The sequence below is a fragment of the Colobus angolensis genome, unplaced genomic scaffold (genome assembly GCF_000951035.1).
Source record: "Colobus angolensis palliatus isolate OR3802 unplaced genomic scaffold, Cang.pa_1.0 Scaffold17, whole genome shotgun sequence".
In the NCBI taxonomy this organism is placed as follows: domain Eukaryota; kingdom Metazoa; phylum Chordata; class Mammalia; order Primates; family Cercopithecidae; genus Colobus; species Colobus angolensis.
The window spans coordinates 14,932,982-14,950,024 of record NW_012114821.1 but is presented as its reverse complement, the minus strand read 5'-3'; the positions used below and the strand labels follow the sequence as shown (position 1 = coordinate 14,950,024).

Genomic DNA, 17,043 nt, shown 5'->3' with positions numbered 1-17,043 from the left:
GCACCACCCCCAGGCCCTGGCTCCGAAGCGGCCGCTCCCGACCCCGGCTGCTCGGCAAGGAGGCTCCGGAAGCCCGAGTCCCTGGTCCGCCCCCAGAGCGGTTACTTCAGCGAGCTCGTTACGCCAGCGTTTTACAAGAAGGGGGCCCAAAAAAGTTGTACGTGTTCTTTTTTAGTAGCGTGTGGGAGCAGGAAGTGAGGCCCCCGGAGAGCCGCCTCCTATTGAGAGGCCCACCGACCCCGCGAAGGAGGCGCTGGGCGCAGGGGCGGCCTCACGGGGCCCGGGCTTGCAGCTGCCCTCTCGTTCGCTCGCCCCATCTCTCTGCAGGGTGCTCCTCGCCGCTTAAAGGCTGGTTTTGTGCAGTTGGCTTATGTTGCTACAATGCAGCGTGAAGACGAATGGAGGGTTTGGGGTTTAAAAAAAAAACAACTTTCTAATCTTTCGTTTGCACTTTTTAACTCACAGGAAAGCCGAGGGTCAGGGAATGTAAAAGGCATTGCCCGAGCTGCAAGTGGTGTTCGATGCTAAGCAGATGCCAAATTTCGGTGGAAAAAGTACCAACAGATACCTCACTCCTCGGCCTTGACAGATGGCTAATTTTAAAACTAGCTCAATCTACTTAGTCCGAAGAATCCATTTAATTTCTCACCATTCACTGAGTATGAAATTGGTTTAAAAGAAGGAGGATTAAAAAAAGCTAGGTCTTTGGGAAGGGCCACAGGATTGGTACCTATAATTCAAGCCAGGAGACCCTCTGATAGCCTTAGGGTGCAAGGCTGAGCCTGTCCTCCCTAACACACACCCACCGCGCCGTACCCCTCACCCCCGAAATTGGGCTCCTGCCATCTTGCACTGTTATGCCTCAAATCCGTTCTCTGGTTCTTACCCCTGACTACAAGGGAGTGCCCCAAAGCAGCGATCTTGTCTTAGCCTTGGGCCTGCTACAGAGAAGTAGTAGAGTGGCTGTCAAAATACATCACCTCATGAACTCTCAAATATTTACTAAGCACCAACTATGTGCCCTGGAAATTGAGTAATGCCAAGGCCCCTGCTCTCATGAAGCTTACCTTCTAGGACAGAAATAGACAACTCACAAATATATAAAGTGGAGTAAATATAAAGAAAGAAAGTGAAGGAGTCGCTACAGTATAAAGAATCTGCAGAGAAGGCTTTGCTGACAAGGTGACATCTTGAGAAAAGGATGACAAGAGTAAGTCACCCAGATAATCCTGTTATCTATGGCATCTTGGGCCCTCAGTTGCCTCACGTGAAAGCAAAAGATAAGGACACCAACCCCAGGACCTGGCTGTTCTGTTGAGTTCACTGATGATGGATGAGAAAGTGCTTTGTGCACAGGAAAGCCATTAGACAAGTATGAGATGTTCACCTCCCTCTATTGTCTGTACTGAACCTGCACTGTGCCTCCAGCGAGATACTCATCAATGTCCTCTAAGAGGCCATGCTTCAGGTAGGCAAGTGTTCCAGCTAACTAAAGGGAGAATTTTGTAAGGGGAATGTACATAAATAAATATTCTTCCCTGGCAAGGGGAAGTTGAGAAATCAACTTAAAAAGACATTCTTTAAAAAATCAGTAAATAAATAAACAGGCACCCAACTTTGTCCTCATTAGCACTTTAAAAGCTTGGCTTGGGACACACCAAGTTTGAAGTTCAGGGGAGACAGCTAGATGATGATAGCAGGCAGCTGAAGATCCATACCTGGAGGTCACTTGCTCATGTGCTGTAGTTGACAAAACACGGTCTTTTGAAGTATGAGCCACCCAGGAGAAAATCCTACCATCCTTTCCCCACATACTAACCAAGTCACCCTGCATCTGGAAAATTCTGTGACTTGGAACAAATATGGCCCATACCAGTTGAGCTAATAAGCTGAGACTCAGTTACCCCATGGAGCACTGACAACACACAGCACTTAGATTTCACTCCAAGAAGGCCTTCCTTCCTCTAGGCTGGAAACAAATTCAGACTTGGATTCTTGCATTTATTCTGTTTTCCCATCTATTCCAGGTAGTCGTCTAGCACCTGTCACCTCCACTGAGCTGGTAGTTCCATCTTCTTTGTCTGGCATTATAGTAAAGACTCAATAAACATGAGCTGTTATTAAAAGCCAAAAGTCAGTGTTCAATTGCCTCAATTCCAAGAGGCCTTGGGTTCCAGAGTTTTCCCTCCTAGTAACTGATGCTGTCATCTTGGGCCTTGGTGCTATCCTTTGTAAAATAAAGGAGTGGGTGTGTCAAAATGACCACAGATTCCTCCCAGCAGGAGCCAACTTGTGTATACAGTCAGCTCTGCAGATGCAAAGAAGAAAGATTATTACAAGCTAAGCTAACTGCAGTGGTAGACAGCTGGGGATTTCTTTTTTGACTGAATTCACCAAAGACTCCAAACTGCTGCCATCAATTTCTGTTTCAGTTTCATTTGAAGATTATGTTATGTATCTGCTCCTCCCCTGTCTGCTTCAGCCAAGAAAGGAATATGTTCACAATGAGATATTGTGCTCTAGTAAGTATATACCTCCTCAGACTGGTCTGCAATTAGAATTTCAAAGGTTCACACCTCTACCCACCATTTCTGGGCCATAATCCTCTTTAAATTTGAAACCATCCCTCAGTGAAAACCATCTGCACCTCTCATTTTCTCAAATACTCTGAAAATCATTCCTGGATATCTGAAAGCAAATAGAGACTGACATGGGAAAAACATAAATGCTGGATTTCTTTGTGTGGAGCTGCCCCTAAATATACACCATCCTCACCAAAGCCAGGAAAAATGTGCACACACACATACCTGTGTGCACCTGGCTTTATATAAAGCAAGCATCATCTCCGTTGTCGTCATTATAAGAAGACTGTTCAGCACCCTTTTCCTCCTCATGCCTGCCTCTTACTCAGCACTGCTGACTGAGGTAACACCATGATTATGGCAGGATGCACTTTGTCTCCTTGAAAAAAGGCAGCAGGAACAGTGGTGGCTTATTCTTCTGAACAGCAATGGCGCTAATGAACCACTTGCCATCAGGGAATTGGCTCTCAGTTACATTTCCAGTTGCAGACCTCACTCTCATCCATCTGTCTTATAACCAAGGGGGGTGCATTTGCAAGATGACTGACCAGAAACCAGAGGTGGGGGAGTGCGGGTGGGGAGTCAGAGGTGCTCTCTGGGCCCAAGAAACCACAAGGAGCCCTTGGTGCTCTGATCCGCAGTGTTAGCCAGCGATAGCATTCATCACAGGCTCCCAATGCTCTCATGGAACAAGGACAATGGCTAAAGTGGGAAGGGAACACACTTTTTATTACATGGACCTGAGCTTAAATCTCTACTTTGTTGCTTATTCACCTTGTTTTCTAAGCTATGTTTCAGATTATTATGTGAAATGAAATGAGAAGATACGGATACATAGGCTGATGCATAGTCAATAATCAATGTGATTTCCCTTTGAACTCCCCTTTTCTGTGAAAGATGACTATAAATACATCTGCTTTCATTCCACCACTCAGATATCTCTAAATTAGTCACTAGGAGGAGGAAAGAAGAGGGAGAGGGGAAGGCTGCACAGTAATTCCCAACGTCAGGGATCTCAGATTTGGGAATAAACGGGCTTCAGAGACCTCGCTTATTCTCAAAAGTTTCCTTTGTTAGGCCAGATGCATTAGTGATGGCTTGGATTTTGGAAGTAAATAAGTAGTATCTAGAATCAAACTGGATGAATACCAATCAAGATGAGAAGTAAGTTAAGACCAACTCACTAAAATAAAATAAAAGCTGGTTTTCATGTAACACAGTCCCTGTAAAGAAGGATAATCTGAGCAAAACAACTTCTAGGGGATGATAGCATGGGGCATTTCTTTTGCAGGAGCATGAATTATCAGCTGATTCTCACATAAAAAAGACAGGCTCCTGTCTCTGCCATAAGAAGCTACTAGACCTTGTTAAAGTATTTCTCCTCTCTGAGTCTCAGTTTTCATATCTATAAAATGGGGACAATGACAGCCCCTATCTCAGTGTTCTGAGAATTCAATGAGCTAAGGTATATAAAGTGCTTAGCGGGGTCTCAGACATCCTAAGTAGACAGTTATTTTTCCGATATTATGGGAACTTTGAAAACCTTATCTGGAGATATTAATTACAATATTCTTGCCGGGTGCAGTGGCACACACCTGTCATCCCAACTACTTGGGAGGCTGATGTGGGAGGACTGCTTGAGCCCAGGAGTTTGAGAGCAGTCTGGACAACATGGTGAGACTACATCTCATTTTTTTTTAAATAAATAATAAAATAAATTCTGATATTCTTGCAAAAACAAAATAGTCACCATGACCTGCTATGTACCAGAAACTTTGGCAAGTATAGAATTTAGAACACATTTACCCTTCTTTAAGCCTCATGACAACTTTATGAAGTATATTTATCCCAAATTTACCAGAGAAACCTAAGGCTGCTGGGGTATAGAATACTACTTTCTCAGCTTCCATCTGGAGCCAGGTACTGCATTGGTTGTTATATATGTAATGTCTGAATTCATGCATATAACAGTCCTGACATGCAAGTATTACAATAATGGAAACTGAGACACAATAAAATCTCACTGCAAGTTAATGTCCCTGAGCCTGGCAGACTCTAAATCCAATGCTTTTTCTGCTGCCTGCAAAATTGGTCTCTTTACTATATTCTGTGTAGTGATACTTTGTTAGATACAATATTTTTTCCAGCCCAGGCAACCAAAGAAAGTATCCTTATTTCACCTGACAACTTAAGAATTCATTTTCTACCATCTTAATGAAGTGGTGGAAGAAAGGAAAACGCTGAAGGGGCAGGAGTAGGGAGGGCTGTACTTTATTCCATCTTTTACAGTTAGGCTCATGTTGCCATAGTCTACATAAACTACTGCTCTTTTCATGTTCTTTGTATGAGTGCTTCCCAAGTGCACTCATGCAATTTCAGGTAATAAAAAGAAAAAAAATAAAAAAGCCAATTCTAGTCCCAAATGTACTTAATTCAATTTAAATACTCCAAGCAAAACCACTAGAGTTTTCTCAGTAAAGAGGAGAACATGGTTTGTTTGGAGACAAAAAACTACTCTGTTCTACCTCCCTGTTCCTCTGATGGAAGTAGGAAGAAAAGAGGCAGAATGGTGGGAACTTAGAAGACATGTAGTGTAAATATCAACTGAATGATCTCAGGGATGTATTTCTATTTAGTCCTATGAAAGAATAATTGTGCTTATTATTATGTGCCCTGTATTATCTTGAGTCGCTGCAGGCGCAACCTCACTTAATACTTGCAGCAACAATATAAAGCAGGTACTGTATTATTCCCCATGTTCTATGCATGGGAAACCTGAAGCTTAGAGGTCACCTGTCAAGTAGTGGGGCAGGACCCAAGCAATCTGATTTCATAGCCCATGTGATCAGCCACCGTGCTCTGCTGGCTTATCAAAGACAATGGATGAGTCCACAGTCCCAGGATGCTTTTTCTGTTGGAGTATATGTCTGTGTTTTTTCCTTCTGGGGAACTCATTACAAGCCCAATTCAAATGCAAGCTTGACTGGTCTAGAGAGCACTCTCCTTGCCCCATTCCTCCAGGTGGGATTAATCTTCATGTGGGTTATCTGCAGTCAGCTTATCTCACTCTGCCTTAAGCAACTGGAGGATATTGGCACCATTCAGAGGAAGAAACTGAGAACTTCCTCAGCAACAAATAGCTCTGTTAGCAGAAGGGCTTGGCTCTGACTCATCTCTCACTTGAGCTTAGGAGTTCAAGGCTGCCGTGAGCTATGATCGCACCACTGCACCTCAGCACTCCAGCCTGGACAACAGAGTAATCCAGTCTCTAAATAAATAAACAAAATTAAAAAACAGAAAACAAACCTCAAACAAACACCTCATATCTTCCAACTAAGTATCCTATACCACAAAGTCCCAAACTATCAATCCCTGACAGCATTCAGGGACTAAATACTACCCGTGTCTGTATCACCTACATCCCCCAGGAACTAAAGCAAGGACAGAAGATTCCTGTAGCCTCGGGCTTGGCCTTTTACAAGCACCATCTCCTGAAATCTTCCTAGTAACCTAGTGAGGTAGTGTGTTTTCTGCAAGAGAACTCAGAGATATGCACAATCTGCTCAAGGTTAACAGTTAATAAGTGGAGAAATGCTCTTCAGTCAGTCTGAATCCAAACACTGTAGGCTTTTTCTTCCCTAGGAAGGCACTGCCTAGTTGGGGTCCCTTGTGGGCCCCCATAAATGTGCTTTGAATTGAACTGGCTCCCTTTTATGAGCTACATCATTTCTATTACAAGTAAAACAACCTCCAATGAAGAAAAAATCATGGTGTTTTATGGGAGTCCTAAAAACTTGCGATCTACAGGAATGAGGGATTTAAAATCTTGCTTATTTCTGATAAAGTCACATTCACCTGAAAAATGAGAAAAACTTACGAAACATCCAGGTTTCTTTTTTTCTTTGATGAATTTGTTTTAAGTTGAGTTGATCACCTTTAATGATGTCCAACTTCGGTGCTATGTCAAGAATGAGAATGTTCCTCTTTTATGGCCCTTTTCAATGGTACCATTTTCCAGGGTACCATTTTCCAAATATTTATATTTCTCCAACTAGACTGTGAGCAACCTAAGACCAGAGAGGGTTTCTATTTGATATTATAGCCCCAAAGCCCCACGTGTTTAAGAGATACTTACTGAATAGATGGAAAGAAGACTGACTGACTGAACGAATGAGCAAACATTTATAGGGGGAAGGGTATGAGAGGAATTGAGAGAGGAGAAATGGAGAGATCTAGAAGAGAATAAGATCCACAGAAGCAATCCTGGATTTTAGAGTTGCTTTCATTATCTTACATTATACGCAGTAAGAGCCAGAGAGAATTTTCAGGATAAAGTGCTTTCTGAACTGTTCATTTTTCAGATGAGGAAACTGATTCCCAAGCAGTTAGCTGACTTGCCCAGTGTTCCCTAACAGATTTGTGGGAACTGGGCCAAATGCCAGGTAGCCTGGTTCCCAAGGGTTTCCCATTTCACCTTTCCCAGTTATATTTCAAGGATAGGATTAAAGACCTTCAGAAACTTCCATCTACAACAGATTATGTTGTCTTTGCATCACAGCATCAAGAAATGCCTATGCACAATTGCCTACTATTTAAAAATTGTAACAGTATAAAATTTTGGCACACTATCACTTAACTGACACTCCTAATTTGGGGCAAGAGGACTGTGCCCCATGGTAGTCACCTAGTTGTGCTACTTTTCTAAGCCACCCACCCTTTACCCAGGGAAGCTTCCCAGTACATGCAGAGTGTAGGTCAAATTTCTCCTTTTCTCAAGTCCAGTTGACTGTCGTGATTGACATAGTTCCTCCTCCCTTGGTCATTTTCAGAGATGAGATCATTGCCTCCTGAGTCTCTGAGGACATTCTCCCCTGGGTAGAGAGGTATTAGGAGGGAACCAGTCAGTTCAGTTCTAATCCACGAACAGTTATTAAGCAGCTTTATAACTTTTCTAGTGGCTAAGAGTGTGCAATCTGGATTCAGATTACTTGGCGTTCAATCTCAGCGCTGCCATTTAATAGGATTTGTTACCTTAGGTAAGTTATTTAATTTAAATTGCTTTATTGTTAAAAGGAAGATGATGATAAACCCTCTCTCTGGAGGTTGTGGTAAGACTGAAATGAGATAATCCGTGCAAATGCTTAGCACAGTGCCTGGTATATAGTAAGTGATCAATAAACGTCAGCTACTAATATCACTATTTGCATTCCAAACAGGTACTATGCCAGGTTCTGTGTTTTTTGTTTTTTTTGAAATGGAGTCTTTCTCTGTCACCCCAGGCTGGAGTGAAGTGGCACAATCCCAGCTCACTGCAACCTCTGCCTCCCAGGTTCAAGCAATTCTCCTGCCTCAGCCTCCTGAGAAGCTGGGACTACAGGTGTGCGCCACCACACCCAGCTAATTTTTGTATTTTCAGTAGAGACGGGGTTTCACCATACTAGCCAGGATAGTCTCGATCTCTTGACCTCATGATCCGTGCCCACCTCGGCCTCTCAAAGTGCTGGGATTACAGGCGTGAGCCACCGCACCCGGTCGCTAGATTCTTTAAGAGCCAAAAATAAATTTTAAAACATAAGAGACAACTTCTGTCATCAAGGAGCTCATATGTAGGCAGAGATACTGGTTTTCAGCACAAGTGATGGAATATTCAAATAATTCAAACAGAAAATAAAGGTGTATTTTAAAAATGTGACTGATGAATGTAAAGTCCAAGTAAAAGTAATTTGATGTAAGACTCTCTCTCTGATTTGCCCACAGCGCAGCTAGATATATTTTTATGAGCACTTTTCAAAGCCACCGAGCCTCTGAAATACTACTCCAAAAGAAACATTTGATAAATGGTAGCTATTTGTGACTTTAGCACCAAGATGTTTGTGACATGGAATGCCAGGGAGGTCGGCTCCTTTTCCTCAGCCAAATAATTTCACCTCCCTTGGCCTCATTTTCCTTGTGGTTAAAATCAGCAGCTTGGGGCACAGGCTCTCAGAGGTCCCTTAGCAATGGCATCCTATAGCTCAATAAATGCTTTTTTGACATCAGTGTGACTACCAACCCCAAATACCAAGAGGTCCCCAGCTCTGCTTCAAAACGCTAAGAACGGTCTGGAGGTCTTCCGTCTGGGTTGGGGCCCCCGTTAAGGATACTCTGTATTACATGAATCTGTCACAGTATTCTCTTGTTGCTTTTCAGAAATATGATTTCACCTGCAATGTATTTGAACCCACATAACAATGAGTTGTATCATAACAGGATTTTTCCATAACGATGTCAAATGTAGGGCATTGCTTCATTTGAAAAAGGAAAATTGCCCACCCACTGCAGAGTTTTCTTCTTAGCATATGCTATTTAGTTAACATCCTTTTTCAAATGTGAGCATTCAAAATCACACTAGGGGCTCTAATTTAGAAAAAAAAATAAGTCTCTACAATTGCTAGCAAACCTTTTGTCAGAGCATCCAGCTTCTGCTCCCTAATACTTTCTGTGTTTTTGTTTTTAAAAAATTAGTTTTTTTGCTCTAGCCTTACAGGTTGAGAGGCATTATACAAACTAATTTATAAAATTGCTTTATTTACATAGACAGCAGAGAACTTATTTTCAATATCATATTATTTTCATGAATATTATTTTCAATATCATGGGGGTGTTCTGTGTGAATAAACTACCTTTTTCCCTATGTTTGGGTTTAAGAATTAACTTTCATTTACTCCCAACTAATTTTAACAACCTGAAATTATCAGCAGTTCAGACAGACTTTTAGCATACTGACTACATTGTCTGTCTGCCCTACATCCCCTTCTTGTAGGAACTACTCCTCCCTGACTCCAGGTAATTTTCTAGACTATCAGTCATGTCTCTACTTTCCCAACTAAAGGGCTGGACCCAGGCTGTCCAATTAGAGTATTACAGAATCCTGAAAACAGCATTGATGAGTACTAGAACAGGCATTTATCTCAAGCATGGCCAACCAGAATCCTTCATGGATATAGAGGAATATGCCTTTTCTAAGTCTACTCAAAAGACTTAGTAGGCCTTCAGCTACTGGTGACCATCTTTGCCACACATGAGACAGCTGGCCTAAGAATGATCATAACCAAAAGATGGCAAGAGATGGGGGAGTGTCATGGTGACACTGTTTGAACCACTGGATCCACAAAAATCTATCCCATGCCTAATGCTAGTCCAACCCTTGGACTGCCTAGTAATGTGAGCAACTGTATTTCTTTTTTAGTGTAAGCTAGTCTGAGTTGGGTTTCTACCACTAAAACTAAAAAAGCCCTGGCTAATCTTTTTCTGGGTGCCAGTACCATCTTCACAGTCACTAGATATGTTATCTTAGGCAAGCTGTTCACTGCCTTCGAGCCTCAGCTTCCTTATCTGTAAAATGGGGATAATGATATTTACCTCAAAGGATTGTTATACAGAATCAATTAGATAATACACAAAACAGAATTGGAGAAAATATTTTCAAACCGTATACAGGTTGAGTATTCCTTATCTGAAATGCTTGGGACCAGAAGTGTTTCAGATTTTTCTTTTTTAATTTCTGGAATATTTGCATATACATAATGAGACACCTTGGGGATGGAACCCAAGACTAAACACAAAATTCACTTATGTTTCATATAAACCTTATACACATAGCCTGAAGGTAATCTTATACCATATTTTTAATAATTTTGTGCAAGAAACGAAGTTTGCACACAATGAAATATCAGAAAGCAAAAGTGTCAGCATCTCATGTTGGCATTCAAAAAGTTTTGGATTTGGGAGAATTTCAGATTTGGGATTTTCAGATTAGGAATGCTCAACTTGCATTTGACAAAGGTCTAGTATTCAAAATATATAAACTTTTGCAACCCAATAATAAAGAGATAAATAATGAATTTAAAAGTGGGCACAGGGGTTGAATAGACATTTCTCCAAAGATATACAAATGGATAATAAGCACATGAAAAGATGCTCAACATCACTAAACATTAGGAAAATGCAAATCAAAAACACAATGAAATGCCATTTTGCACACACTAGGATGGCTGTAATAAAAAAGATGGAAAGTATCAAGTATTGTCAAGGACGCGAAGAAACTGGAACCCACCACAATGCTGGTAGGAATGTAAAATTTGGCAACTCTTCTAAAGGTTAAACCCAGTGTTATCATCTGACCTAGCCATTGCATTACTATTATGGGCTGAATGCATGTGTCCCACCCAAATCCATATGTTGAAATCCTAACCCAATGTGATGGTATTACGATGTGACACTTTTGAGAGGTAATTAAGTCATGAGGGTAGAGCCCTCATGAATGGGAACAGTGCCTTACAAAAGAGACCCCAGGCTGGGCATGGTGGCTCACACCTATAATCCCAGCACTTTGGGAGGCTGAGGTGGGGAGATCACCTGAGGTCAGGAGTTCAAGACCAGCCTGGCCATCATGGTGAAACCCTGTCTCTACTAAAAATACAAAAAATTAGCCAAGCGTGGTGGTGCACACATGTAATCCTAGCTACTCAGGAGGCTGAGGCAGAATTGCTTGAACCCAGGAGACAGAGGTTGCAGTGAGCTGAGATCGCACCATTGCACTCCAGCCTGGGTGACAGAGTAAGACCTTGTCTCAAAAAAAAAAAAAAAAACACAAAACCAGAGAGCAGCTCTCTAGCTATTTTTCAGCCATATAAGGACACAATGAGAGGTCAACAGCCTGCAATAGGGAAGAGGGCCTCACCAGAACCCAACCATGCTGGTACCCTGATCTCAGACTTTCAGCTTTCAGAACTGAGAGAAATACATTTGCTGTTTGTAAGCCATCCAGTCTAGGGTAATTTGTTACAGCAGCCCTAACTGACTAAGACACTCCTAGGTAAATACATAAGAGAAATGAAAACATATGTCCACATAAAACCTTGTACACCAATGTTCACAGCAGCATCATTCATAACATTCAAAAAAACGGAAACAGCTCAAACATTCATGAACAAACAGATGGATAAACAAAATGTGGCATATCCATACAATGGAATATTATCCAGCCATAAAAAGGAATAAAGTACTGGCACATGCTACAACATAGATAAAACCTGGAAGTATTGTGCTAAGTCAAAAGCCAGATACAAAAGACCACATACTATATGATACCTTCCATATTAAAGGTGCAAAATAGGCAAATCTATAGAGACAGAAAGCAGATTAGTGGTTACCAGGGGCTGGGGGGAAGTGGTAATGTGCAATGACTACCAGTGGGTACAGGGTTTCTTGTGAGGAGTGACAAAAATGTTCTGGGATTAGACCATGGTGATAGTTCTATCATTTTGTGAATACACTAAAAACCACTGAATTGTATATCTTAAAAGGGCAAATTTTATATGAATTATCTCAATTTAAAAAATAACCCCTATGGTAGTGAAGATAGAAGGCATACCTTACCTGTTAATAACAACTAGAATGACTATGATCTAGTATCTATTATATATAAGGCAATTCATTTATATGATTTTGTTTAACCCTCACTGCAACCCTACAAAGTAGCTATTATTCTCCTCGGGCTAGACCTAGGGTGCTGAAATGAGTAAGTGGTAGAGTAAAGATTCAAACGGAAGTCTATCTAATTTCAAAGTTCAAGCCCTTTCCACTACACCGCACTCTCTGTACAAATGGTACTCCGCTGATGTGGCAGGACTACTGGTTATGTACCTGCTATGTAGTCTCTCTTTCTTCACCAACAGAGCCCCAGTTTGATTCGGGGCAGCAATTATTTAGCTAAAAGACTCATCTTCCAGCCTCCCTTACAGCTAGGGTGGCTGTATGGCTAAATCTAGCCAGTGAGATATAAGCAGAAATGCTATGTAGGACTTTTGGTAAGGTGCCTTAAAAAGAGCTAACACAGCTAGAAGAGGACTCCTGTTATCCTTCCCTTCTTATTCCATCCTGCTGCCTACTGTAATGTGGTTGTGATGGCTGACACTCCAGCAACCATTTGGGATCCTAAAGCAATATGATAAAGACAGTAGAATCAGAGAAACAGAAAAAGCTTGGGCTCCTGATAACCATGGAGGCACAGACTAGCTTTGAACTACCTCCAGACTTCTCTGGTCAGAGAGAAAAAACAAACAAACAAACAAACAAACCTAATTGCTAATGTTACTTGGGATTTTGTTTGTACAGAGTTGAAATCTAATCCTAATTTATACAATGGGCCTATGAAAATGCTGAACCAACTAAGAATATATGAAAACGACTTATCTCAGAAGTGGTCAAATGAGAAGTATTCTACCAGAGTCATTTTCCCAACCAGTCCTCTGTGTTTGGGATTGTATATTTAAGAGGCTCAGGGATCCTACTGAATTATTCTGAAGACATGCAACAGGCCTATTTTGTGGTGTTATAGAATCATTGAAAAGACTGGTCTCAATTCACCAAGTACAGGCATTCCATTTTATAAGCACTTAAATTTCAACTCAGAAGTTGTTTCAGTGATACAGTCACAGAGGAGCCAACAGGCTCCCACGGAATGGATTTCTGAAGAAGCAATTTACACAACCCTTGCACAATTTGGCTAAGGGAGAGGAGACAAGGCAGATTCCACACAGGAAGGAAGATGATAAAGCTCAAAGACTTTGCTTTAAAATCAATGTTCTGCCCAATCTCTCCAGAGCAATCATTTAAAATTCCACAATAATGTTCCCTGCCAAAGAGACAAACGGCAATGGGCTTGTCACAGCTGAAACAGAACACCAGGTTTGTTGTTAGTTTATTTGTTTACATAAAATAGATGTGATACCTACCAGTGTATTATCTATACCCTTACAGCAGGTTGATACAGTACTGTTGGGTAAAGAGTAACTTTTCTTTGGTTTTCCTTCTTTCTCATCAGGGTTCCTTAGAATTCAAGCCACAATGACGTAAGTGAGGATGAAACATTTGCAGGAAGAAAAGATTTTTCCACAGTTTTTTTCCGTAGCTTGATATATCTAATTTTGTATGCACTATGGATGGCTAGAGCTGGTAACCCAAATATTCTTTATGAGGGCAAAAAATTCTGGTTTTATTTTCTGTTATAGGTTGTTGCCTGAGAGAGAGAATTCAGATTGAAATGTATTACAGTCTTTTCTCCAGACCTTGGCTGGAATTTTTATCCCACTCTTTCCTTTTCTGAGAGAGCACACCCATTGCATGTGGACACATGGACACATATACACACAGACACATAGACCCACAGACATACATAAGACACACACATACACAAATACACAGACATACACATACACACACAGACACACATACACAGACACACACATACAGACACAGACATACACACACACAGACACAGACACACATACACAGACACACACATACAGACACAGACATACACACACACAGACACACACACAGACCTGCACACATACAGACCCACACACACACATACACAGACACACACATACAGACACAGACATACACACACACAGACACACACACAGACCTGCACACATACAGACCCACACACAGACACAGACATAAACGCACACAGACCCCACACACACACAGAAATACACACACACACACACATACACACACACACAGAGTCTCATATTTTCTGGAAAACAAGAGCCAGGAAAAAAAAAAAAAACCCATGTAAATCTCTAGACAGACACATTCATTATGAATTTTTTTTTTGCATACAAAACCTATGGATTTTAATCACCGGTGCACCCTCTCAGCTCTTACTTGCTCCCATTTTCTCTCACCATACTCAAAATTCTAGCAAGTTTGGTGAGCTCGTTTTTAGACCTTCAACAAACTGAACACAGCAGTTATGCTGAGAATAGTGAAAAGGGGTTACAAGGAAGGGAGGAAAATGTACCACCACAAACTAGAAATTTACTAACACACCATTCCACAAAAAATAAATTCTAAATACATGGGCCTGCTAATTAGTGAAAAACACTCTACTCAACCGATCGCAACCTCAAATAAGTGATATTCAAAATAATAAACCTAGCCAGGCACAATGGCTCACACCTGTAATCCCAACACTTTGGGAGGCCAAGGAGGGTGGGTCACCTGAGGTTGGGAGTTCGAGACCAGCCTGGCCAACATAGTGAAACCCTGTCCCTACAAAAAATACAAAAATAGCCAGGCATGGTGGCACGCACCTGTAATCCAGCTACTTGGGAGGCTGAGGCAGGAGAATCACTTGAACCCAGGTGGCAGAGGTTGCAGTGAGCTGAGATCGTGCCACTGCACTCCAGCCTGGGTAACAGAGTGAGACTCTGTCTCAAAAAAAAAAAAAAAAAAAAACAAAAGATGATAAACCTGTGCAACAAAAAAAGGTTTTAGGCAAGATACCATGCTGTATGTAGATCTTTATAAGAGCTTCCAATCAAACCAGCAAAGATAATATAAACTTAAAAAATATTTGTTGCTCAAAGGCCTTGGAGAAAGTGCAACTCCCTTAAAAAAAAAAAAAACAAAAAAAAGGCAGCCATGTCCAAGCTAAGCACAGAACTTAGAAGTCAAAAGACCTGGAATCAAATCCTTGCCCTACTATTTACAGATTGCATGACATTGGGCAAAATAATCAGCTTAGACATACTTTCCTCATCTCTAAAACGAGGCTAATGACAGCAACTTCAGAGGCTGTTATAAACATTAAATAAGCTATGTGAGAGTACAACATATGTAGCCCATAAATGTTCTTTCAATCCAAAGAACTGCGATTTTACTATGTATGTGAATCTTCATTGCTTTCCATGAAGCTAATATTAAAAGTATTATTTGCTCTGATGATGTTAATTAAAATAAAAGGATAGGGCTGGGACCAGTGGTACACACCTGTAATTCCAGCACCTTGGGAGTCCAAGGCAGGAGGATTGCTTGAGCCCAAAAGTTCAAGAGTAGGCTGGGTGCAGTGGCACAAGCCTGTAATCCTAGGACTTTGGGAGGCTGAGGCAGGTGGATCACAAGGTCAGCAGTTTGAGACCAGCCTGGCCAAGATGGTGAAACCCTGTCTCTACTAAAAATACAAAAATTAGCTGGGTGCGGTGGCAGGCGCCTGTAATCCCAGCTACTCGGGAGGCTGAGGCAGGAGAATTGCTTGAACCCTGGGCCTTGGGAGGCGGAGGTTGCAGTGAGCCAAGATTGCACCACTGCACTCCCGCTTGGACAACAGAGCAAGATTCTATCTCAAAAAAAAAAAGTTCAAGACCAGCCCAGACAATATAGTGAGTCCCTGTCTCCACAAAAATAAAAAAATAAAAAAATTAGCCGGGCATGGTGACTCATGCCTGTAGTCCCATCTACTCAGGAGGCTAAAGTGGTGAGATCGCTTGAGCCAAGAGTTGGAGGTTACAGTGAGGTATGATCGTGCCACTCTACTCCAGCCTGGGCAACAGAACAAGACCCTGTCTCTAAAAAAATATATAAATAGGTACAAAATTAAAAAATAAAAGGATAATGTGAGCCAGCAATTTCACTCCTAGGTATATACCCAATAGAAGCATACCTCTGTTCACCAAAAGACACATATAATAATGTTCATCAAGTATTGTATGTATAATTTACACACACACACACACACACACAACCTTACAAGCAAACACACACCCATATACATGCTCAGGAAAAAATGTGAACTCTCAAAGTAACAACTCTACGAGATCCTGTCATAGACAAAACTGTACCTCCACCCCTGGCCTTTATATTCCAGATTATATATGGTCCTGAATTTTATGCAAATATTTCCATTGGTTTGTATATTTCTTAACATAAGCTGTCCTATTCTCTGAAGAATGAAGTGGAGTATAAATATAAACATACATTCACAAACACACACACACACACACAAGATCTGACCCAAGTCCTCTTTCAGTCTCTAATCTGAATAAGGGACCAACGCTTCTAGCCAGAGAATGACCCCACAATTCAGGAACTCTATGGTACCCCTGTCCCTTGAGCTTTCACACCTTTGCCAAGGTTGATTCCAACACATGTATATTCACAACAGAGGCAGACTAATATCAACTGACCATAAGTAGGGAAAAGCTAAAAGAGATAAATATAGGAAAGAAATGATTACATTTAGCACTGGTAACATAGCGGACAGGGGACTTGGTGCTTTCAGATATGTATCTCATTTCATCCTCGACACAACCCTGTTACAACAGAATAATTTTATGGAATTTAAGAAGCCTGCCCACCACCACATAGCTACTAAGGCTTTGAAACCAGTTCTGACTCCGAGTTAGCTTCTCCTTCAACCACACCATAGCTGAACGCTGCCAAACGAAAGAGACATGATTTGCCATGGATCTGGAATGGATTTGATCTGGGCAGAAGTTTTGTAATTTCAGTGTTTAAAAACCAGATCCTCCTATTTCCAACTGCATAAATATTTACCTGTTTCTAAAACTGCAAAGTTTTGCAATCAGATTCCCAGGTAATACAGCCTCCTCTTCAGAATGCAAAAAGG

The 17,043-nt window shown here is 41.4% G+C and overlaps 1 protein-coding gene across 3 annotated transcripts in view; it reads right to left on the bottom strand.

Moving 5' to 3' along the window:
- Positions 1-17,043, bottom strand: part of ASAP1 (ArfGAP with SH3 domain, ankyrin repeat and PH domain 1) — a 358,455-nt gene that overhangs the window by 317,482 nt on the left and 23,930 nt on the right. The window contains exon 2 of one of the 3 annotated variants that reach the window (XM_011938172.1): positions 2,587-2,688. The exons of the other annotated variants lie outside the window; for them this stretch is intronic. Within the exon in view, the coding sequence (XP_011793562.1) occupies positions 2,587-2,624 (38 nt within the window). The 5' untranslated portion in view covers positions 2,625-2,688. The remainder of the gene's footprint in view (positions 1-2,586; positions 2,689-17,043) is intronic. 3 annotated transcript variants of the gene reach the window in all.